The sequence below is a fragment of the Lycium ferocissimum genome, chromosome 3, assembly GCF_029784015.1.
Source record: "Lycium ferocissimum isolate CSIRO_LF1 chromosome 3, AGI_CSIRO_Lferr_CH_V1, whole genome shotgun sequence".
NCBI lineage: Eukaryota > Viridiplantae > Streptophyta > Magnoliopsida > Solanales > Solanaceae > Lycium > Lycium ferocissimum.
In genome coordinates, this window is record NC_081344.1 from 53163626 (window position 1) to 53187759 (window position 24134).

The 24134-nt window shown below is 37.1% G+C and overlaps 1 protein-coding gene across 1 annotated transcript; it reads right to left on the reverse strand.

Moving 5' to 3' along the window:
- Positions 1–957: 957 nt before the first annotated feature.
- Positions 958–22437, reverse strand: LOC132050276 (chaperone protein ClpB4, mitochondrial-like). Its single transcript, XM_059441455.1, has 10 exons — positions 22002–22437; positions 20527–20745; positions 20216–20453; positions 12277–12472; positions 7244–7298; positions 6454–6604; positions 5590–5898; positions 3082–3347; positions 2062–2991; positions 958–1461 (listed from the first exon to the last, which is right to left on the reverse strand). The coding sequence occupies exons 1-10, from the start codon at positions 22245–22247 to the stop codon at positions 1150–1152; spliced, it is 2922 nt and encodes a 973-aa protein (XP_059297438.1). The 5' UTR covers positions 22248–22437; the 3' UTR covers positions 958–1149.
- Between the last annotated feature and the right edge of the window lie 1697 nt (positions 22438–24134).

Sequence of the window (24134 nt, forward strand, 5' to 3'; positions counted from 1 at the left end):
ATAATAGAAAGTAAATACAAATTTAATTAAAAAAATTATTTGATAAAAAAAATGAAACATTTATGTTCACTAGTAATGGTGGAGATGTTTTGTAGTCGTGGTGGGTGGTAAGTAGGGGTGGAGGGATGAGTGGGTGGTGGGTGGTGGGGTTGGCGGGCAGTGGGAGTAAGGTTGGTGGTGGGGTTGGCGGGGAGTGGGGGTGAGGTTGGTGGTGAGAGGTGGGGGGTGGGTGGTGTGGGAAAGGAGTCTATGGTGGGGGTGAGTGAGGGGTGGGGTTGATGGTAGGAAGTGGGGGTTAGTGAGAAGTGGGGGTGGGTGGCGTGGGTAGGGAGTTGGTGGTGAGTGGGCATGGGTGGTGTGGGGTGGGATTGGGGGTGATGGGGAGTGAGGGGTTGGAGTGGAGGGTGCGTGGGTGGGTGGTGGGGTGGTGTTGAGGTGGATGGATGGGGTTGGAGTGGAGAGTGGCTGGGGTTGGAGTGGAGAGTGGGTGGGGGCGGGGCTGACGTGAAGGGTTGGGGTTGGAGTTAGAACTGGTGATAAAAAAAGTTTATACACAAAATACCTCTTAATGATATTAAGATTGATTCCAAAATCTAAATGATTAAACTGTCGGACAATAAGTGCTTAGATCTTAATATAAATAAATGCACTAATCATTCAGATTCAGACCTCTAATAAGTGCAAACAAATAAGGCTTAAGTAGCTTTAATAAAGTCTTCAGAGTGGAATCATCTGAAGTTCTTGTTGCTGCTCATAAGATGGAAAGATGGCCATTACTCTCTAGTTGCAGCACTATAAAAGTCAGATTGGCAAGAGCAAAAGGAAAACCAAGCTATGTCTTTTTGGAGTCGCATAACATTTTGCTACTAAATTAGATCAACTACAAATACATTCAATTTTAGGATTGCAATCTTTTTTGCTCATTCATTAGGAAAAACAACTCATGCAAGCAAACAATTAACAGAACATAAAGATAGGGCCACACTTCATAGAACACTTGAAAATCCTTGCAAGTCCAGAATCAGAGTTCCCTCAGTTGGCACAGAAACGCGACAACAAGACCCTATTTCATTTATTGATGTTAAATTTACAAACTAGATCCATATCTAAGCATATACTTCATATATGTACACCTACTAGGTTGATATGTCAATGGTTGGCAACCATTGCATCCATGTTGGAACCATTCTCAATTTTTCGTATCAACAGTCTCTTCTGGGGAGGAAGGTCCCTAGCCTGAGGCGAAGCATCAGCATCAACGATAATCATGTCTTCCTCCGTAAAATCTCCTCTTAAAACTCCCATTGCTACTTCATTCTCAACCATCTGCTGAATCACTCGTTTAACAGGCCGAGCTCCGTAGTTAGGGTCGAAGCCCATATTCGCCAACAGACTGATAGCTTCCTGTGTATAATGAAGATCAATTTTCTTCTGTTTGAGTCTATCTTTCACCCTTCTCAGCTGCAACAGAAAAACAACCTTCTTGTTAGGTTCTAAGAGGATTATGATGCAAATAGATAAGTTTATTCAACAAATATTCAGTCGATGATATTGTCAGGTAGCCTCATTAACTTTCATTCCCGTGAACCTCACCAACGTTACACTATGGCTGCTGGAGTGATGCAGGTTGAAATATAGAAATAGACAAATAGTTTACCCAAATAAAGAAAACCAGAAACACAGAAGAGAGATCAAAATTAGGTATTTGTCTTTGAGCAAGCTTAAACACCATATGAGACAATATCTTTTAAATCATACTCTGTTATAGAACTACTACAAGAGCAGACACTAGATGGGATGCGCAGCGACAATCCAGTTCTCAAGCAAATGAGATGTACTTGTGTGTAATATTGAGTATAATGTGCAGTAAAAAACGTTTTTGCTCTCACTGAGCAACTGAAATAAACAGATATACTGCACCACGTATAACTGCATGTAGTGCTTATAAAGTTCTTAAAATTAAAGTAATCAGAAAGCAGATGACACTGCAGCAAACAAAACACAACGTAGAACAAAAATGTAAGAAGTCAGGAGGATCAGAATTCAACATATCTGTATTACCTGGAGCTCAACAATTCTGCTAACTTGCTTAAGGTCCAGAGGTTGGAAAACAATGTATTCATCAATCCGATTCATGAACTCGGGCCGGAAAGTCTGTCTTGCCAATTCAATAACCTGCCTTTTCATCACATCATAAACTGCCTCCTGGCTATCTTGAGTGTTCCGCAGAGTCTCAAGAATGTAATGTGACCCAATGTTTGATGTCATTATTACAACAGTGTTTGTGAAACTAACAGTCCTCCCTTGAGAATCAGTTATTCTTCCATCATCCAACAATTGTAAGAGAATGTTAAAAACATCATGATGTGCTTTCTCAATTTCATCAAAGAGGATCACTGAGTAAGGCCTCCGACGGACCACTTCAGTAAGTTGCCCACCCTCTTCATATCCAACATAACCTGGTGGTGCACCAACCAACCGTGAAACAGCATGTTTTTCCATGTATTCACTCATGTCAATACGCACCAGAGCGTTTTCAGTATTGAAAAGGTAAGCAGCAAGAGCCTTTCCTAGTTCAGTTTTGCCAACTCCAGTGGGGCCCATGAACATGAAGCTTGCTATAGGCCGATTTGGATCAGATAGGCCTGCCCTGGATCGCCTGATTGCATCAGCTACAGATTTTACAGCCATATCCTGACCAATAACTCTTTTGTGAAGTTCATTTTCTAAAAAGACAAGCTTGTCTCTCTCTGACTGCTGAAGGTTTGATAATGGTATACCAGTCCACTTGCTAACAATTTCAGCAATATCTAGATCAGTTACTTCTTCGCGAAGCAATGAACTCCCGGACTTCCGGTAGTCAGCCAGGTTTTTCTCTGCTTCTTGTAGCTGGCGTTGAAGGGAGATTAGGGTCCCATACTTGAGTTCAGCAGCACGATTCAAGTCATAATCACGTTCAGCAGCTTCCATCTCTAAGTTCACCCTGTCAATCTACTCAACCAAAAACTTAAACAGTAATCATGAGAATACCAAGAAAAACTGCAACTTGAATTGATCTCAGCATTAAAACCAAGAATTTACCTCCTCCTTTATAGAACGTATGCGTGTCATCAAAGCTTTCTCGTGTTCCCACTGTTCATTCAACTCTTTCTGCTTTTTCTTAAGGGACTCCAAATCACTTTCTATCTTGCTCAGTCTTTCTTTAGATGCTTTATCCGTGTCATTTTTCAGAGAGAGTTTCTCCATTTCCAACTTCAGTACAGCCCTATCTATCTCATCCAATTCAGTTGGCTTTGAAGTGATTTCCATCTTTAGTTTTGCAGCAGCTTCATCCACAAGGTCAATTGCTGAAAAGTAGGAACAAAATATAAAGTGAGAAACGCTAAAGAAAAGCATATCATATTACAAGATCCAGCAATCCACTCAATGTAATAAGACATTTAAAGGAGCCATAAAAATAAGCAGCTTCTGCCCTGTAACTTTCTTAATTTATAAACCACTAGCAGCTTTACTAATTTGAAGATTTCCACTCTATCTAATTCATCAGGTGATTGGTCGAAAATATTTGATTTCAACATCTGGAACCTGTTCTTGAATCTAGGGTATTCTTCTCCATAGGCTGCTCTATAAATTAGATGCTAACACATCATTTTCCTACGTCAGATACGAGGCCAATTCTTATTACAGATGATCTTTCCATCTAACTTGAAAATAAGCAGCCCTTAAGTTTACTTCCATGTCAAAGAAAAAAGATCATGTAGCCATCATTTTGTTCATTCGCAAAAAATAATAGAAGCCGAGATGCAAATGAGCATGGAGAGTTGTTTAAAAACATGCAAGGTGTAGAGGGACGTACCCATTATCTACCGAGTTTCGAATCATATACCAGTAATGCTAGGGGATTTCTCAGTTATTTAAAAAACATGCATGGAGTTTCCCAGAACATTACAATGAAACGTTAAAATAGTTCTTGATGTTATGAAATCAAATATGCAGTTGAAACATATATGTCAAAGCCTTCCAAATATGAGCATATAGAACTTATGGAAGGCATGAATAAGAATTCTGATTTGTGCAAAGTAGGAGCAGTTAAAGGATCTTGATTTTGCAGAAAGTAAATGTAGTTTTAGTTCGTAAAGTGATGAAAATCCAAATCCCTAATGTTATAAATGAGGTAAATGTTACTGAAAGATGTGTCTCTTCCCCATTCTATGCAAAGAATCTGTAGCTAAAGTATGAACTTGGTCTTCATTAGTCTTTTTTTAACCACTTCCTCTAAAGAAACTTCAACAAAAATGTGAGAAAGAAAATAAGATAGGAAGAAAGAGTTTAGTGAAACTCAACTTGATTATTCCCTAAAGCCATTGGCATTTAAATAGTTAAGTGTACACGTTCTAAGAAAAGAAAGATAATTAAAAACATAAATCTATCGGAAACAGCAACCCTCAGGGGTTGGCCTGGTGGCAATTGACTTGAGCCTTGGGGTGCTCCCTTTCAAGGTCTCAAGTTCGAAACCCGCTGGGTGCAAACAATTTCTGAGGGCCATCGGACTGGGGAAACCACTGAATTACCCGTGGTGCACTTGCGGGGAAACTCCTTGCCGAGGGCCTGTGCACCCCCGGGATTAGTCGGGGCTCAAAGAGACTCGGACACCCGGTGCTTAATCAAAAAAAAAAAAATCTATCGGAAACAGCCTCTCTAGCTTCCCAAGGTAGGGGTAAGGTGCATACACACCACCCTCCCAAGACCCCACTTGTGGGAGTACACTAATCCCCACCATAATGACATCTTTTGATTTTTTACATTAAAAAAAGATCAAACATATCCTGGAAGTGACTGGACAGCTGTGGAGAATTTTCTTTAATCTTAAAGGCATATCCTGGATCATGCCTGGAAAGATTACAGAAGCTTTACAGAGTTGGGAGGAAGCAGGGTCTACGGCAAAGAACAGAAGTAGATGGAGAATTGTCCCTGCTTGCATCTGGTGGACAATCTGGAAGGAGAGGAATTCAAGATGTTTTAAAAATATAGAGAATAGCATGCAGAAGATCAAACTGAATTGTCTTTTGCTATTAAGTTTTTGGTGTAAACAGATATTTTCAGATGATACTGCTACCATAATTGATGTGCTAGATTCAATATGAGGTAGATCAGTTTAGCTTCTGAAGTACAATTGTAAATATGGTTTCAGTACAACCCATGTACTGTGTTGCCCGCTTATATATATATATATATACAATAGTTACCAGTTTCAAAAAAAAAAGATCAAACATGATTCACTAATTAACCTTATCAAGTTTTTGAAAACAAAATGAACTACTCTACAACAATACCTATCATATATGATCAAAGGTCTGAAATAAGATTCCATGGAAGCAGCGCTTGCCAGAGGTATTAATTGATGTAAAAAGGACTCACCAACTAATGAAGTCCCACTGAAAATTCTCTAAGCTTACAAAATTTACTGGAGGATACAGGACCTCAGTGATTAATCACTGCTCTCAAGGTGAGAAACTATCACAAGGATTTAATAGGAACCAAACAGAAGATTTTCAGACAATATGCAGTTCTAAGGATGAGTTAGCCTACCTTTGTCAGGCAAAAATCGCTCAGTGATATATCGATCTGCAAGAACTGCAGCTGACACAAGAGCACTGTCTGATATTTTAACACCATGATGCAGTTCATATCGTTCACGTAATCCACGAAGGATGGAAATTGCATCTTCCACAGATGGTTGGCCACAATATACTTGTTGAAATCTACGTTCTAGAGCAGGGTCCTTCTCAATGTACTTCCTATATTCATTCAAAGTGGTTGCTCCAATACATCTAAGTTCACCTCGACCAAGCATGGGTTTCAACAAATTCCCTGCATCCATGGCCCCGCTAGTAGCTCCTAAACACATAGCATAAACAAACACAATTTTTAGAATAAAACATATCATCATAATTTAACCAAGTAACACTCGCACAGGTACTAATGTAAGCCAGCTACAAACAGAAGCTATATCTTGGGTATAAAGATGTTTTCTCCTCTACCTGGTTGCATGCATAAAGAACATCATCAATCATTTTTAATCAGCTTTGTGGAAATAAGAGAAATAAACCTAGTTCAATCATTTCCAAGGTCCAGGATCAAATTAACAGAGAAGTATACTTGGTCTAAGCATTACCGCAGTCCAAACTCAACTTAAAAATGGATCACCTAAACACAATCGCGAAGCAATAGTGCTTTTAACCTCACTTGAGTCCAGACATCGTGTTTCACAGAGACATCACATGACCTAAACGACAAACTTTGTATTGTTGAAGAATAAATAAGCAAGGAGAAAAATCATCCAACAAAAAGAGACAGTCACCACTTGTTGTCAACCTTGAGATTTGAAAGCAGAGAAGCAGTTTAAGCCAGCACGTTTCTTTAACATAGAAATTTAAAAATAAAATACCAAACCTGCACCAACTACAGTGTGTATCTCATCAATAAACAATATAATCTGCCCATTGGATGCAGAGACTTCCTTTAAAACAGCTTTCAACCTTTCCTCAAAATCTCCACGGTACTTTGCACCAGCAAGCAAGGCACCCATATCGAGAGAGATCAACTAAATAAAATGAAAAGGAAAAGCAAATCAAAGTACAGTATTAGCACTTAAAAAGTCGATCGCGAATCCTAATAGACAATTAGAGAATGAGGTGGTTTGTTTCCTTTTCTCCTCACCCTTCTCTGAGTGAGGGGGTGGGAGACTAGCTTATAAAGCGCACCAGCTTAGTTGATCAAAATCTAGTCTAAATTTGAGTGTAGGCGTTATAAATGTTTCTCAGTATCACACTCCATTGGAAATTACTCCCACAAATTACTATGACAATGTTACTTTGCCATGCTGTTCATTTGAGTAAGAACAGCATCAATTGTGTTGAGCAGACTCGTATCTTGAACAAAAATTATGTTCCAATAATACCGGGAGAACTAAAGAAAACCTAGATAATTTTCGCCATACAAATGGATCACTGCAACAAGAGAAACACGACTTTTTCTAGGAAGCTACAGGTTAAGGCCTATACTTCTCAATAGAAAAGCAGCAAATTTTCAACTATCACCTTCCCCAAAAAAATCAAATAGAAGAAAAAACAATCAAAATAGCACCACAAAATGCTCTCTTCAAAGAGAACTTCTTGTTTAATCCTTTTCACAATAAAATAAATTCAATTAAATTAAGTAACGAGGAAGAGAAGTTATGTACCTTCCGATTCATCAAAGGTTCAGGAACATCTCCACGTACTATCCTTTGAGCTAATCTGCAAGGATAAGAAGCAAAAAGCATAATCATTCGAGTTAAAGTGTCATATAGATTTGGTTGATACCATCTTTCACCTCTTTTCCCTTTTTTTTTTTTTTTTTTCCAACTTCTTTTAATGATTGTTAGAATACAAAATGAATCAAAGTAATTATAGGTTACTATTGCCTAGGCAGTGTTTTGGACAGCGAGAAGCGAAAAAAAGGGATGACGGCTCGCTTCATCGAAGCGAGAAGCAAAGCACACTCTTTTTCCATCTGAAGCACAATTTAACACAAAAATAAAAAAAATATTAAATTTGTGTAGACAAATAACCAAGAACTCAATAGAAATAACATATTAAGCAAATCTTTCAATTCCTAAATTAAAAGGTAAGTAATAGATGACATGAACAATGCTACCAATTGCGTAGGACTCCCAATTACTAGCAAATGTTACAGGCTAACATTACCTTGGACCTATGTAAAAAGTTAAACCAAGCCACAGAGAGACTCTACGAGCTACCACAAATTTGGCATTCTATTGATTATTAAACAGAAATTTGAGGTCATCCAAAAGGCTCTACGAGTCAACTCAATTTTACAGACTTACGAGCAAAGTAGTTTCAAATCATAGGGAAGTTAACATATAATTCATTGATTCACCAATGACAGCATTATTTTGAAAATATATACTTCTAAAATATGTCGAACGCATCCATCAGAACTATTCACTAAACCTTGTCAACTACCCAGATTCTGAAACATATAGGCTGACCCTTAAGTAAGAAGTGTGATAACTACATTTCTTTATCCAACAACTACTCACTAAAAATAAACACAAGGAACCATAGTAAATAAGAAAGATTATAATTGCTCCATACCATTCTACAATTACTAATTTTCAACAAGGGAAAAGGGTCAAATATACCCCTCTACTTTAGTTTATTGGCTAACTTTGCCCTTCGTTAGCCAAAGTGATCCAATATACCTCTCCGTTAGCCAAAGTGTTCACTTATCGATACTATATTAAAAGCATGAACTCCCTAACCTGAAAGTTAAATTACATAAATACCCCTATGAACTTAAATAAATTATAAATTGAAGAAAATAGCTAGGCCAAGCAACTGCTCCTAACACAAATAGACGCTAGGCTAAGCAACAGGTGCAAACCCACCGTTTGGGGATATAGCCATCCATGTTCGTATATTATTCAATGGATTCTGAACAATTAAGCTATTCCTGTTGTCAATCAAAAAAAAAAAAAAGTTAAAGATATTCCCTGTTCCGTTTTCTTTTTACTTTTTTTCACGTGGCATCTCTTTTTCTTCTCTAACTAAGCTTCGGACAACAACTCCATATTTTACGTTAGGATGGAAAGCCTGAGTTTGAAATTTTTAGACGGTGACCATGGTCTCAGGACAAACTGAAGTTCGTTCTGCTAAAAAAGAAAGACTTGTATAAATAACCATTGAGTACATTCTTATGCATTCATGTTTTATGTAACATTCAAAATTCAATAGGCAAATGTGATTAATTTGATAGAATGCTTTCTTACATGTGCTGCACTATTTTATCATGGGAAGTACAGGTTGTTGAATAGATTGCCAGTATTTTTTTTATTTTTTCCACAAATAGACTACCAGTATGATTATGCGTTCTTATCAATAAAATTTAAGTTTATATACGACTTGGGTTAATTTTCGATTTTGACGATAAGTGTAGTGGCTTCACTTTGAATTATCTGGTTTAAGATAGCCTTATATATTAGTAGTAAGTTGATAAATCTATTTCTTGTGAAAATTTTCATTTTATTACTACAATTATAAGATTGAAAAACAACAAAAGGTACCTATATATTTATGTTACAACCTCCAAACTCATAAACATATTCATGTAAGGAAGTTTGAAAGATATTTAAGTTCAAAAAAATTAGACAGTATTTTATGTCAGGAATACTCTCAGTAATTAACCTAAGCAAATAATTCAATAAGAAAATTCTATATCTATCACTATTTTTGTAATTGATAGGATTCAAATCTGAAAAACCAGCAATGTGCATGGAATTATTTTCATCAGATAGATAGATCCATGCTTGATAGAATGCCTGGCAACTGACGATCTTTTTTCATGGTTTCTCTACAACATTTACTGCTTTAAATGTTGTATATATAGTGAAGAGCCAACAAATTGTTGGCAAGATTATTAATAGGCAATTAATCAAGACAAGTTATCAAGTATCTAGATAGATTTTAATTTAAGTCCCCTTATCTAATTAAGTCGAAGGTATTGGCATATACAATGTAATATTTATTTATTTTGTTTCTTTAAACTGCATTCATGTTATTGTCCATGATAATGACGATGTGTGTGAGCTTAAATTCTTTATTTTACAATAGCATACATAGAATATTTATTTATTTTTCATTATTTAAGGAATATTAAAGTCTATCATCTTTTTACGGATATTTTGGACTAACACCTAACTTTGGGAAAGAATATATCTATTTGCAAAGTATTGTAATTGATTGGAACAGACTTTCAAAGTTTGACATTTATTTTTTTTTTTAAATTATTTAAAAGCTAGTATTCTTTTCCTTACGATTTAACACTGCATTCAACATTTGTTGTTTTGTAATATTCTATAAGGTCACTTGGATTACTCGGTCACACAATCAAAAAAATATATGCTTTTTAACTAATTAGAATTATTTCAATATTGTTACTAACTAAATTAATGGTAATAGCTATCAACAACGGTTGTGGTAGAGTGACAAGTACTTCTTCATCCTTAATTAGAGCTCTCGGGTTCAAGTCTCTTGGATACGGAGTCGTCTTTCTTAGGGAGTGGTTTGCCCCCAAATATGGGACTTAATTACGGGTGCGAATTCGAATTTAGTTGAGCTCCAATACGAATACCGACATAGGGGAATCACAAAATAATACAGTAAATAGCTATTTTCAAAAAAAGATATTCAAGTTTTAATAATTATTTTACATCATTGTATATGTCAAACAAGAATTTTAATGCTAATAGAAAGTACAAAACTCATCTTATATTATTACTGTTACACTGCTTTTACTTTGTCCATCTAACCTTCTCCGGTTGAGCTAAAATGTCAACACAAATAAATTAGCAAAAAAAATGCATACATACTAGGAAGTTTTTTGCCTTTTTCTTTGACATATCACACTTATGCTATTTATTAAGAAAAAGTTAAAAGTTTTAAAAAATTACGTTTTTAGTGAAATATTAACATAACTCCTACATACATGAGGGGAAAAGCAATAGATGGGGCAAGGCACAAATGAACGCACTTTAGTCAAGAAACGCACAATTAAAAGGGACCACAACAATTGGACTTGTAATATGTAATTTAAAAATAAAGATAAATTCAAAACAAAGGAACAGACAAAAAATATTGAAAAGGTTACAACTGATAGAATATTTATTTTTAGTATGAGTACATGGGGTATGAGTACATGGGTGATAGATCGTTTTGTGTTGAGATGTTTGACATCATTTCTTTTAAAGAAATTTAACTCATTTAGCCAACAAATAAGTCACCGTATGAGGATTCACATTGATACTTCTACTTTATTCTTTTATGTATAATTTTTTGCTCAAATATTTATTTTGATAATATTAATTATCTTTTATATGACTAGGCATCACATGCAATGCACGTGTCGAAAAACTTGTACCCTTAAGTGGATGGAAATCCCTAATTCAGCTAAAATTATTCATTTAATTAAAAATACCCATGCCCTGTCTTAACCTGCCCCGACCCACAAAAAATAATTTCACCCTACCCAAACATATCCCTTTGAATTAAAAACAAGAAACAAAACACACCCAATAAAAAAAAGGGTAAATCAAGAACAAATACAAATTCACAAAAAAATGGAGTAAAAATAAAAAACAGAACACACCCGTAACACCAAAGTGAAAAAAGAACATACCCAATAAAAGTAATTGAATTGGGATTAAATTGAAAACAAGAAACAAAACACACCCAATTAAAAAAAAAAAATGTGTAATTCAAGAACATATACAAATTCACATAAAAATGGAGTAAAAAAAAAAAAAAAAAAAAAAAAAAAAGAACACACCCACGACACTAAATTAAAATTGAAGAATAAAAATCAAATTAGAATCTGAAAAAGAACTCACAGAAATGGATGATTCAATGTTTTCCAAAAAACAAAGTGTAAATCAAGAACAAATACAAATGGAGTAAAAAGCAAAATTTAAAAAAAAAAAAAAAAAAAACCCACAACACTAAACTAAAATTAAAGAACAAAATAAAATCAAAATCAGAAAAAGAACTCACGGAAACTGATGATTCAATGTTTTCCGAAAAAAAAAAAAAAAGTGTAAATCAAGAACAAATACAAATTCACACAAAAAAAAAATTAAAAAAAAATAGAACACACCCAAAACACTAAACTAAAATTAAAATTAAAAGAAAAAAATCGAATTTCCATCGGAAAAAAGAACTCACAAAAATGGATGAATTAATTTAGGTGGGGTAAAATTATTTTTTGTGGGTCCAGGCGAGTTATAATATGGGGCATGGGTATTTTTAATTAAATGGGAATTTTGGCTGAATTGGAAATTTCCATCCACTTAAGGGTATAAGTGAACACTTTGGCTAATGGAGGGGTATATTTGATCACTTTGGCTAACGGAGGGCAAAGTTAGCCAATAAACTAAAGTAGAGGGGTATATTTGACCCTTTTCCCTTTCAACAATTCCACAACATATCGTGACTTATTTCACAATTCAAACAGTCAACAGTAATAACGTATTATCCAGAAGCTATATATATATGAGCAATAAGTTTTTCCTGTAAATCCCACAGAGAGTGCCAAATAATCATGCTTTTTCAGCACTGTTTGGAGTGTTTTCAACTGAACCAGGATCCAGACCACACAAATATAAAAGAAAAACATAGTCATACATCAATCAGTGAGACCATAAGAGGCTAGATATCATACCCTTCTGCAATTGCAGTTTTCCCCACTCCAGGTTCACCAATAATAACAGGATTGTTCTTTGTCCTCCGACTTAATATTTGGATGCAGCGCCGTATTTCATCATCTCTTCCTATCACCGGGTCAAGTTTACCACGTCTGGCAAGTTCAGTTAAGTCACTTCCATATTTATCTAGTGCCTCATATTTTCCCTCTGGATCTGAAAAGAGTTAGAATGCGATGTATTAACAGCAACCGGAAAAATGAGTGACGCCTCAAAGCACTGTCGTCTGCAATTTCTGTATCTAGTAGCAGACAATAACGAAGCAAAGGCACAAAGAGCACTACATATCTTATCATGTTATTAAAGTTCTACAACAGATACAATTTTCCTTTGTGCGAATCAGACAACATTATGTTCATCTTCTACTTTTGGAGAGAAAGAACAGGATTTAAAAACTGAACATCAGGCATTGTCAAGGCTGCTCAGCTTCATTGAACACGGTAGGAGACATTCATCAACCATGGCGAACAGCTGTATGATGGCAAAAATGAGAGCAACAGCAACCTTTTCCATTTCTTCAAGATACTAAAGCCAGTGAAGAAAACTTGATTGTGGGATAGTATCATATTATGGCTTAGATCAAACTTGAGGGAATAATCAAGTATTTTCCATCATTTTCATCATTTTGATCGAGCTCTAGTTTTTTTTTTTTTGATGAGATAAATGATTTCATTGCAGGCATCAAGCAGATGCATAGTAGTTACAAAAGTGGAATAGCAAAAGGGCCAGCTCTCCTTTATATAGCTAGTTAAGGGACAGGGAGCTAACAAAGTTCAGAAAGGTAACAGGGGAATTTAATGGAGATAAATAAACCCAGCTATACAAAAACATGAGGCATTTAGCTTTTAAAGATTGGTAGGTAGTTGATATCCCGTCAAAGCATCTTCTATTCCTTTCATTCCAGATACTCCAACAGATGGCTGCAGGTATCTTCTTCCAGATTATCTTGATGGCACTATCAACTCTCCAGCAACTCCAGCTTACAAAAACATCCCTGATACTCTGAGGCATGACCCATTTGAGTCCAAAAAGTACTAAAAACATATTCCATAAATTTGCAGCTATTGGACACTGTAGAAATAAGTGGCTGTGAGTTTCTGCTTCCTTCATGCACATATAACATCTGTTAGCCATCTGAAACGTCCTCCTAGCTAGATTGTCTTGAGTCAAGCAAGCTTCATGAAGTGCAGTCCAGCTAAAGCAGCTGATCTTAGGGGGCAGTTTGATCTTCCATATAAGCTTCCAAGGCCAATGAGCTGTAATTTCATTCTGTGGGCCTAAAAGTTTGTATGCTGCTTTAACTGAGAACTTTCCGTTCCTTGTTTCTCCCCAATTGAGTTGGTCTGGTGTTTCACTATTTATTGCAACACTATGAAGTGCTGCTAGTAAACTTACCAACTCCTCCATTTCCCAATCTTGTATGTTCCTTCTAAGGATGATGTTCCATGAATTCCTTTCTCTGTGTTGTTGAACTGTAGAGTTTGGGTCCCTTGATAACTGAAACATGTTGGGATAAGCAGCCATTAAAGGGATGTCGCCTAACCATTTGTCTCTCCAAAATCTGATATGCTGCCCATTCCCTGCTACTAAGTGTTGGTGTTGTGAGAACTCCTCCCATAACTTGCATATGCTTCTCCAGACACCAACCCCATATGGCTCTGTTGGGATATGAGAGCACCAGTGGTTTAGCGCTCCATGCTTGGCAATAATTACATCCTTCCAAAGGCTCTGCTCCTCCTGAGTGTATCTCCATAACCATTTCATTAGTAGGCTTTTGTTGTGCAGTGATAAGTCTCTAATGCCGAGGCCGCCCAACTTTTTTGGTAACAAGACTATTGGCCACTGCACCAAATGAAATTTATGGTCGGTGCTATTCCCTTTCCAAAGGAAATTCCTTCTAGTTTTGTCCAATTGCTCCAAAGCCTTACTGGTTATAGGATGTAGTGACATACTGTAGGTTGGGATGCTATCAAGCACACTGTTAATCAATGTTAGTCTGCCCCCCATTGATAGGTACTGCATTTGCCAAGTAGCAAGTCTCTTTTCAAACTTCTCGATGACTCCACTCCAGATGCCCTCTGTCTTATATTTAGCCCCTAGTGGGAGTCCTAAGTATGTGGTTGGAAAAGTACCAGTTCTGCAACCCAGTATGTCTGCCAGTTCCTCAACATTCTGCACTTCATTTACAGGATAAATCACACTCTTGAGCATGTTTATATGAAGACCTGAAACTGCTTCAAATATTAGTAGAGTAAGGTTTAGATAGAGGATCTGCTCTCTGTCAGCCCCACAGAAGGCCAAAGTGTCATCTGCATATAGCAAATGGGAGCTGTTGACTGCTCTATCCCTTCCTATATCAAAACCAGTTAGCCATTGCAATTGCTTGGCTTTGTTCAACATTCTACTCAACCCTTCCATAGCTAGTATGAACAGAAAAGGTGAAAGGGGGTCACCTTGCCTCAGGCCTCTTTGTGAAGAGAAAAATCCTACTGGGCTTCGGTTGATTAGAACTGAATACTTCACAGTAGAAATGTTGAACTGAATCCATTTAATCCACCTATCACCAAACCCCATTTGTCTAAGCATAGATATGAGATAAGACCAATTCAATTGGTCAAAGGCTTTTTCGACATCTAATTTGCAAAGTAATCCAGCACTCCCTTGTTTCAATTGCCAATCAAGCACCTCATTAGCTATGAGTGAGGCATCTGTGATTTGTCTCCCCTTGATGAAGGCATTCTGCTGACTTGAAACCAGTTTCCCCATCACTCCCTTCAGTCTTCCTGCAAGAACTTTAGCAATGATCTTGTATATGCTTCCAATTAGACTGATAGGTCTGTAATCCCTAAGCTCCAATGCCCCTTTTTTCTTAGGGATAAGTGCAATGAAGGAAGCATTACAAGACTTAACCATCCAGCAATGTTGATGGTACTGTTGCATAGCTGCTAACAAGTCTGTCTTAATAAAATCCCAAGAACTCTGAAAAAAGGCCATAGTATAACCATCAGGCCCAGGGGCTTTGTCAGGGGCACATGATTTAATGATTGCTAGCACTTCCTCCTCTCCAAAAGCTGCTTCTAAGCTACTGCTTTCCTCTGCTGTGATGGAAGCAATTCCTTCGAAATTTACAGTAGGTCTCCAGTCTTCTTGCTCAGTCTACAATTTTTCAAAGAAGTCAAGTGTCTTCCTTTTTATTGTCTCCTTATCTTCGATGATCACATTGTCCACCAGAAGTCTATCTATGCAATTGGATCTCCTATTAGAATTAGCAATCTTCTGGAAAAATTTGGTGTTCTTGTCCCCTTCCTTGAGCCAAAGGCACCTAGATTTCTGCCTCCATGAGATCTCCTCTATCTTGGCCAGCTGTTGTATCTCAGCTTTCAGACTTGTCATTTGACTAGCCTCTGTCATGTTCAATTGTCTGCCTTCAGTGTTTTGCTCTAAGATCATCAATTCATCTAGTGCTTTGCCTTTCCTAGTCTCTAATTTACCAAACTCCTCCTCATTCCAAATAGTTATGTCCTTCTTCAGATTCTTCAGTTTTTGCATAAGGATGAAGTCAGGTCTCCCATTGGAATTGTAGCTTTGCCACCAGTTTTTCAGTTTGTCCAGAAAGCCATCAACTTCCAGCCACATGTTTTCAAATTTAAAGTAGGAGGGAGTGGCATCCCAGTCCCCACTTTCCAGCAAAATGGGTCTGTGATCTGAAATTACTTTAGGCAATGCAATTTGTTTCACAGCTTTGAAAGAGTCATTCCATTCTGGGGATACGAGAAATCTATCAATTCTAGATGCTTGTTAATTGTTCTCTCCTCTTGACCATGTATATTGGGCTCCCTGCAATGGTAGGTCAATGATCTCTAAGTCTTAGATTATGTCTGAGAATGTTTCCATGGCTCTTGATCTCCTAGTGAAATTTAGCCTTTTCACTTTCAAATCGGCATACATTGAAGTCACCCCCTATGACCCATTGATGCTCCTAAAGTCCTCTTATCCCTGCTAATTCATCCCACATCTCTTCCCTCTCTTGATTAGTGTGTGGACCATAAACTCCAGTGAAGCACCACCTAAACTCTTCAAGTGAACTCTGCAGCATACATGAAATTGAGTAGCAACCCAATTGTGCATCCATTTTCACCCATTTCCTTTTGTCCCAGATTACTACTATACCACCTTTTGTGCCAACTGCTTCAAGCTCTACCCAATCAGCCCATCTGTTTCCCCATACCTGTTGTATCAGCCTATTGTTGCAGCCTTGGATTTTTGTCTCTTGCAAACATAATATGTCAACCTTCCAACTCTGAATAAGGGATTTGATGGTGTCTCTCTTCGCCTCCTCATTCAGCCCCCTAATGTTCCAACTAAGGACTTTCAAATTCATCCAGACAGTGAAGTGTACTGCCTGCCCCTGCTCCAACTGCTTTGTTGCTCTTTTTTGTCATAATTAATCCCACAGATTAATCTTTTCCGTTCCCCTTCTCCTCTGCTTTTCTTCCCTTTCTCAGATCCCTGTTGCTTTAACTCCTGTTCTTGGATTTGTTTTTGTCTTCTTTGCTCCATCCTTTTAACTAATTCTAAGAGATCATGTGCAAACCCTATAGCGTTGACCCCAAATGCTTTGCATGCCTTTACCATTGTGATTTTTGTCCACTTTGATGTCTCAATAACAGTAGGTTTTTCTATAGCCAGTGGAATAGGGCCTTCGTACCAAGACAATGGTAATGCTTCACATATCGCTTGAGAGGGGAAATCTGTATCTGAGTTGGAGAACGCAACCAATTCCTCACTTGAGGTATGTAGTCGCAGTGGCCTGTGGATTCTTTCTTGGGGAATTCTTTCATCGTCTGCATCTGAATGCCTCTCCCCTGATGTTTGCTCTGCAGGATTTACTTGCATGGCAATTTCAAAATCACTGGAGTCTGAAGGGGCTGAAAGAGCACCGAATCTGTTGAAAGATGGGCTGGGCTTTTTAACCTGCCAGATGGTTTTGAGTTTAAGAAGTTTGGCCTCATTTAAAGCTTTATTTTTTCCCCTCTTGCCATTTGGGCCTGTTTTGTAATAATTCTGATCAGCTTCTAGGCCCAGTTGTCTTTTAATTGGCCCTGGCCCACTCCCTATTAAACTATTGGACTCTTTGACTTTTGCCCTTTTATCTACTGGATAAAACAGACTGCCACTTTTTGAATTAAAGCTGTCCAACAGACTGCCACTTTTTGAATTAAAGCTGTCCCTTTGTACCTCCTCATATGATACAGTGTTCGAGGTACCAACTTCTTCCGACGTCTTCCTTATCTCGAGAGCAGTGCCTTTTCCGGCGAGATTAACGACGGTGTGCAGATCTTCTAAAATTGAGAGTTCGAAACCCCAATCTTCTTTGAGCAATTCTATGGTCCTCGGAATTACCTTCATGTTCTTCTCCACACAGATACGAGCCCATAGCATGTGTGTTCTGTGTTTCGTGTCTTCATCTACTCCGACGTAACCTCCACACTTGTTCCCAATAAATTTGAATGTTTCTGTTGACCAGGCATGGAGTGGAATTCCGAAAACCTTTATCCATTTATGTTCTGACTTTTTTGTGGTTAGTTTTGATCCGGCCACTGGCGTCCACCATTCGATAGTCAGCCTCCTCCCTTTCCAGAACCAATCGCCTGCTTTAACCCTACTTGCCTCCAATCTGGATGGGAGCTCAAAGAGAAATTGGTTATGGTTAATGGGTGTGACTTTAAGTCCTGCAGTGACTTGCCACCTACCCACAAACCATTTTTGGATGATATCTGCATTTGGGCTTGTATTGAATGGATCATTAAATTCTCCCACAAGACACCTCAAAAGGAAGTGCTCTGTTTCCCCCATCTCCCTGTTACTGGTTTTCCCTGCTTCAGAACTGATCGTGCTTGACCATTTTGGGATCCTTGCTGCCTCCATGTAGGATTTGGACTGCTCATCTGCTAAATGGAATCTTGGATCTACAAAAGGACCCAGATATATTTGTATCTTCCCTGCAATGTCATCCCATCCCTTGTTGTATCTGTCTTCTGGGATGGTGACTGAAGCCCTTTTGTCTCCTAGAATAGTCTCTATTCTCACAAATCGACCATAACTGTTGAAGTTTTGTATCACTCTGAATGAGTACGCCTGTACTTTTCTTCCCCATCTTCTGCATTTGTTGCCTGGCTGCAAAGAGGCCTGCTTTAGGGCTTCACATATCCATCTGAGATTGCTTTCGTCTAACCTGATGCTGCTCCTGAACCTTCTGCTATTTTCTGTTATGATGAACCAACTATCTCCACTGCTCGTTAATCTAAAAAACTTCCCACTCGAAGTAAAAGAAATGCCCTGCTCCATAACTTAGGCAATGATAAGTTTGTCATCTGAAAATTCTATGTCGGAGAGGAGAGTTAAGAAGTGAGAGAAGAGAGAGAGGGTGGTGTGTTTCCCAAGAGAGAGCATTTTTTCTTACTTATATATCAGGAAACTTAAGAGTCAACAATTCCTAGCTCAATATGGTTGAACTTATCGAGCTCTAGTTAGTGGGATAGTGTCACAGTGACGGCTTAGTCAAGAATTCTACTGGTGTTTTGTATGAAAGGATGAGTTGGAGAAAAACTGAGGGAAAGTCATATCCTGATATGGAATTCTTTAGATCTTAGATTACTCCGTTTGTTTCAATCCTGTAAAACATGTTCTAAGAATTGAACCAATGCCAGGAGTGTGTGTAGTCGTCTCAGTTATGATTTGTCTCCAACAAAACCATCAAAACATGATGATTTACTTAAGACAAATAGAAACATGACAGGATGAGTTTAACTGTCTTCCACTCTCTAATAACGTAAGCAAGTAGGAACAGCAATGAGGTGCCATTGATGGTCTTGGCACTGATAAAGCTTTAATCTTCATTCTGACTATAATCAAATTTCATCAAGTTTCACTGCTCCTTTCTTGGAAGACGTCACCATCAAGCTATTACGTACCTCATAGATACTGTTGGTAAATAATGAAGTAATGACATCTCTAGTAGCTGTGCATGATGGACTTCCACGACAAACATGGTTCTTGCAAAGAAAAAGGAAAACGTCTTAAACCTCACGGCACTTGCACTTTCCGTTTCAAGTCTGGCTATACCCAAGATACTTGTTGAACTTAAATGGTCAACAACCACACAGCAATCAATCTGCTAACCAACCTATGCATACGATTCAAACATCTAGAGACGGAGTCTTTCTTTTACTTGAGCGGCGGATAAAAAACTCATTCTTTTACCTTGTTAGGAGCAAAACACAGTTATTAATTGCAACTATCAAGCTGCAAAACAAACACCTTATTCTAGCATCTCCCACTCTAATTCCTTCGCTTGTTTGACAAGATCTTTACTCATAAGCTCATGGATACCAGATTACACAGTGCATCTGGTCGTATTTTGTGTTAATAGTAACTTAAACTTACTTCTTTTACTCTCTCTACAATATTGCCAATGAAACTTTTACTGTAGTTATTATTAAAGGAATACAAGACGCATTCTACCTTTTGATATCAAAGTCAGTCTTCAAATTCATAGTTAATTTCAAGTTCACGTGCATGGAATATAATACCAGCTACTTGGTATTAGCTTTTTTAGCCATGTATATGAAATACAATGAGCTCTAACTACCTTACAAGACTTCACTGCCAACAAGCAAAACTAAGTGTCGATGACAAACCCAGAGAGACAATATTGCATGATTATGAAAGAAAATCCACCCAATCAACCAAAGTAAGGATTGTCTCATATTGTGATAAAGTAAGATCCTTTCGTCATGTAAATAACTAGGCTATACCATTCAACTAGAATGAATAATACCAGAAGAGAAATGGCTATGAAACTTGAAAATACATTTATATCTATATATGCATACATACTCGGATCAGTTACCCTCTGATTTCCACGAACAGCATTGACAGCATCCTTCAAAGCCTCCTCCGTAAGATGGAGATTCCTAAATAACTTTTGACCAAATCTCTTGTCTGAAAGAAAAGCTAACAACATATGCTCCACAGACACAAAGGAATCTCCCATTTCCTTCTTATGCTTCTTCGTATTCTCTAGGAGGGAACTAAGATGTGACCCTAATATTGGACCACTAGTATCACCGGCAACCTGCGAGAAAAAAGATCTGATGCTCTATTCCAAGAACTCATCAGAATTCACAATCAGTCTCCATTTTTCATACCTTTGGCTGCTGAGATATAAAATTATCTGTTTCTTGCAGAACTGATGTGTTGTCCAACCCAGCCTTTGTGAATATTCTTCGAGCCAACCCATCCTTCTGCTCCAACAGAGCTTTCATTAAGTGCTCAGTCTCAACTACTTGTTGCTTGCTCGTCCGTGCCGCTTCTACAGCACCAACAATGCCCTCAAGAGCCATCTCGGTGTAGTCCGTATTATTTATCTGCTAAATTTTCATACTAATTAATATAAGAAACAAACAAACAAACAATTGGCAGAACCACCTAAAGTTAACAAAAATTAAATATAACCAAGCATCAAGTGAAATCCAAGAGAATACAAATGACATTATGGTGTCAATACATATCTACAATCATGGTGCTGCTCACGTTAGAGAATGCCTGGGAGACCAATGGACCTTAATCAAAAAGGCTGTTTTAATCTGCAGAACCCCCTTTGTATCGTTCGATATCACACCAAAGCTTCCTTGTTTAAGAGGATATAACATAGTTGAGAAAGGCAGATATCCTTTCATTCAATCCATTCCTTCTTAGCCTCAATAGTAAACACTAGAGTAGCTTTTATGGCAACACCAATTGTAGTCAAATGAAATGTACGGCCGAACAAAGAAGTAAACTGACAGCCTCAAGTGAAACAACTATCACAAAAGTCTAGTTAATTGCTGTGTTTATACAGAATGGGAGAAATACAGGGTGCTGCTCCACCAAACTGTCAAAAAATAGAAGGTAGGATATCAAATTCTATGTACGCCTACAAATGGGGCATGATTAAGTATGTACTGATCTTCAAATGCCACTATATTTTGCATACATAGTAGTTTATAGTAGAGTCTACTCAGCTACTAATATCAGTCGAAGCCAAGCATTTCATACTTGTAGTAAAATGACTGCCCAACAATACAGATTTAAAGCATCCACTCTGCACAGAAAAGCTGGAAGAGATATTTCCAGAAAATATTTTTAAATTTTCGCATGTTTGGTTGGTCAAAATTTTGGAATCTCCAAGAAAACAAGTTCATTCAGAATCAGTAAAGTAGAAGTAGGGAAAACAAGTTCCACAAATGACATTCCACTTTGATTGTGCCCTCCCCACCCTCCAAAACACCTCATCTTCATCCCCACCCCCTTTAGCCCCATCTCCACCACCTCACACCCCTAGCCCCACCCCCCACCCTACGTCCCATAGTTTTTGTTTAGATTATATACAAATACTTCTATGATAATAGTTTTGGCTGAACACAAGAAAATAAGGTCCGTGTACACTCTACCCTCCCCTGACCCCAGTTGTGGGACTCGGCACATTTTCCATCACACCCTAAGTCCAGTTCAAAAACAGGATCAAATGAGAAAATTGTATTCTGGCTGGCATCATCTAGACAGAGATTATTTCAATCCTCAGCGAAAGCTGAATAAAAGTCCGTATTAGCATTTCAGGGTATTAGGAAGAAGAAAAGCGTACCTGTCCAGAGCTAGCAGCAGTAGTGGAGTAAGAGCGAGACAAACTTGTACCAAACACCTCATAACAATTCCTCCAAACATTAGAACTAACCGCACTTCTTCTTTCTGCAATAAAAACAAACCCATTGCTACTGTTGCCGCCAACTATTCTATTCTCAGAGAGACGAGAAAGTAGTGGACGACACTGAGACAGTACACGCGAACGAGACGCCTTCAGGGCCGCCACCGCAGACCTCCGTGTTGCCATTATTAGACTGAGACAATAATTCTTAATGTTTCAAACTCGGGGGGTTTTTGTCTAGCGATTGCGCTTATCTGAGAAGCTTGGAGAAGAGGCAAAAACAAAACTCAAAAGTGGAAGACTCTAGAATATTCCAAGCTAAGGTGGTTTTCCGGAAGCTTGGAGAAGGACCAAAACAAATTCAAAGCTACCTTGTTATTTATTTTGAATTAACTGATACTATATATATATATATATATATATATCATTTGTTTATGAATTAAAATTTGAATTTGAATATATACTTGAATATCAAAATGTGTTACTCATTTCCTCTTACACAGTTTTAGAAAGAAAGGCAAATTTTTGAAACTTGTTAGCTAAAACATAGATATTTATGGGACTGTAAATCATCTCATTAATGGTAAAAGAGGAAGTTTTAAGTTAGTTTATTTCTAAAAATAGAAAAAAGTTTTTGTTTTACAAACTAAAAAGAAAAGTGTATTACATAAATTGAGACAGAGGAAGTACTAATTTTTAAATGTTAAATAATTAAAATTATTTTTTAATATCTAAATATATAAAACATATTCTTATTGAATATTACTCTCTCTCCATCCCTGTTTATATGAGGGTTTTTATTTAGCATGAAGTTTAACAAATAAATGAAGACTTTTGAAACTTATGATATAAAACAAATCATAGAAATTTGTGTGGTTTGAAAGCATTTTATTAAGGGTAAAAAGGTCAATTTAAAGTTGAATTGGTACTAAATATAGAAAGTGTCATTCTTTTTAGGGTTTGACTAAAAAAGAAAGAGAGTCATATATAAATTGAGATGGAGGGAGTAATAAATATAAAGTTTCAATCAAATATTAAATTAATCTAACAGTATAATAATTATAATATATTTTAATGGTGAAAATGGTGGGTGGGGGTTATGGTGGTTATGGCCTTATGGGTGTCGATTTGGGATGGCGGTGATTGTGCACATTAGCTAGTGACTGTCGTAGCTGGCAATAGTGATTAACGGTGATGGTTGATGATAGGACTGCGTATAAAAATAAAATAATCGGATGGAAGAAAAAAATAAGTGTTTGATTTTTCAATTGATTCATGGTTTATATTTTTTTGTATAATTCTAATTTTTCGATTATCAATTTCACAATTTGGTTATTCATTAATCAAAACCCCCAATTTTCTACTAAAGGTTCTGTGTTGCTGCTCTACTGCTCTTTCATTTCAAGTCTCATTGTCATATTTTGCTTAGTTTCTCTGCCCATCATAGATTCATGATGAAATTTAATGTTTGGAAGAGATTTTGAATTTAGTCATTTTTAGAACAAGAAAAGAATAAGGAAAAAATAAGATGCAATTATAGATTTATTATTTTTATGTACGTGTTTTGTGCGTGTATTTTGCATTGATAAAAAAACATATAGAATATTCATGTAATTATAAAAAAATATTTATTTAACTATAAAAATGAAGTATCTTTTTGATGAATTTTACTCTATCTGTCGTTGCCTAATAGAGTGTTTTATTAATTAAATAAAAAAAGAAACAGATAAACCCGTTTGTTACAAAGTGCCTAAAATATGAACTAGTTCTAATCAAATATTTAAGCTGACTTCTACAAGCCAACATGCCTACATTACTATAACACTCCATAATTCGGATTAGGTTTAAACTCATTAAATGGCCGTGTTTAGACCCCAATGAGAATAAAATATGTGTATTTATGTATGGAAGTCAATATCTGGGTATATACCAAGTGTAAAAAAGATTGAAGTTGAGAAGAATCGAAAAGAAGCAAAGTTGGAACATTGTGTTGAGATTTTTACGACATACAGACCACATATCCGGCATTGCCGGGCACATGTCGAGCTGCAAGTGAGGTTCCAAAATCACTAA

Bases quoted from the DNA above. Each gene is read 5' to 3' on its own strand.
- LOC132050276 (XM_059441455.1), bottom strand. From the start codon at position 22,247: ATGGCAACACGGAGGTCTGCGGTGGCGGCCCTGAAGGCGTCTCGTTCG. The intron at 5,899-6,453 runs GTTTGGTATTTT...CTATGTGTTTAG, and splicing joins ACACACTGTAGTTGGTGCAG to GAGCTACTAGCGGGGCCATG. The intron at 2,992-3,081 runs GTAAATTCTTGG...TTGGTTGAGTAG, and splicing joins TACGTTCTATAAAGGAGGAG to ATTGACAGGGTGAACTTAGA.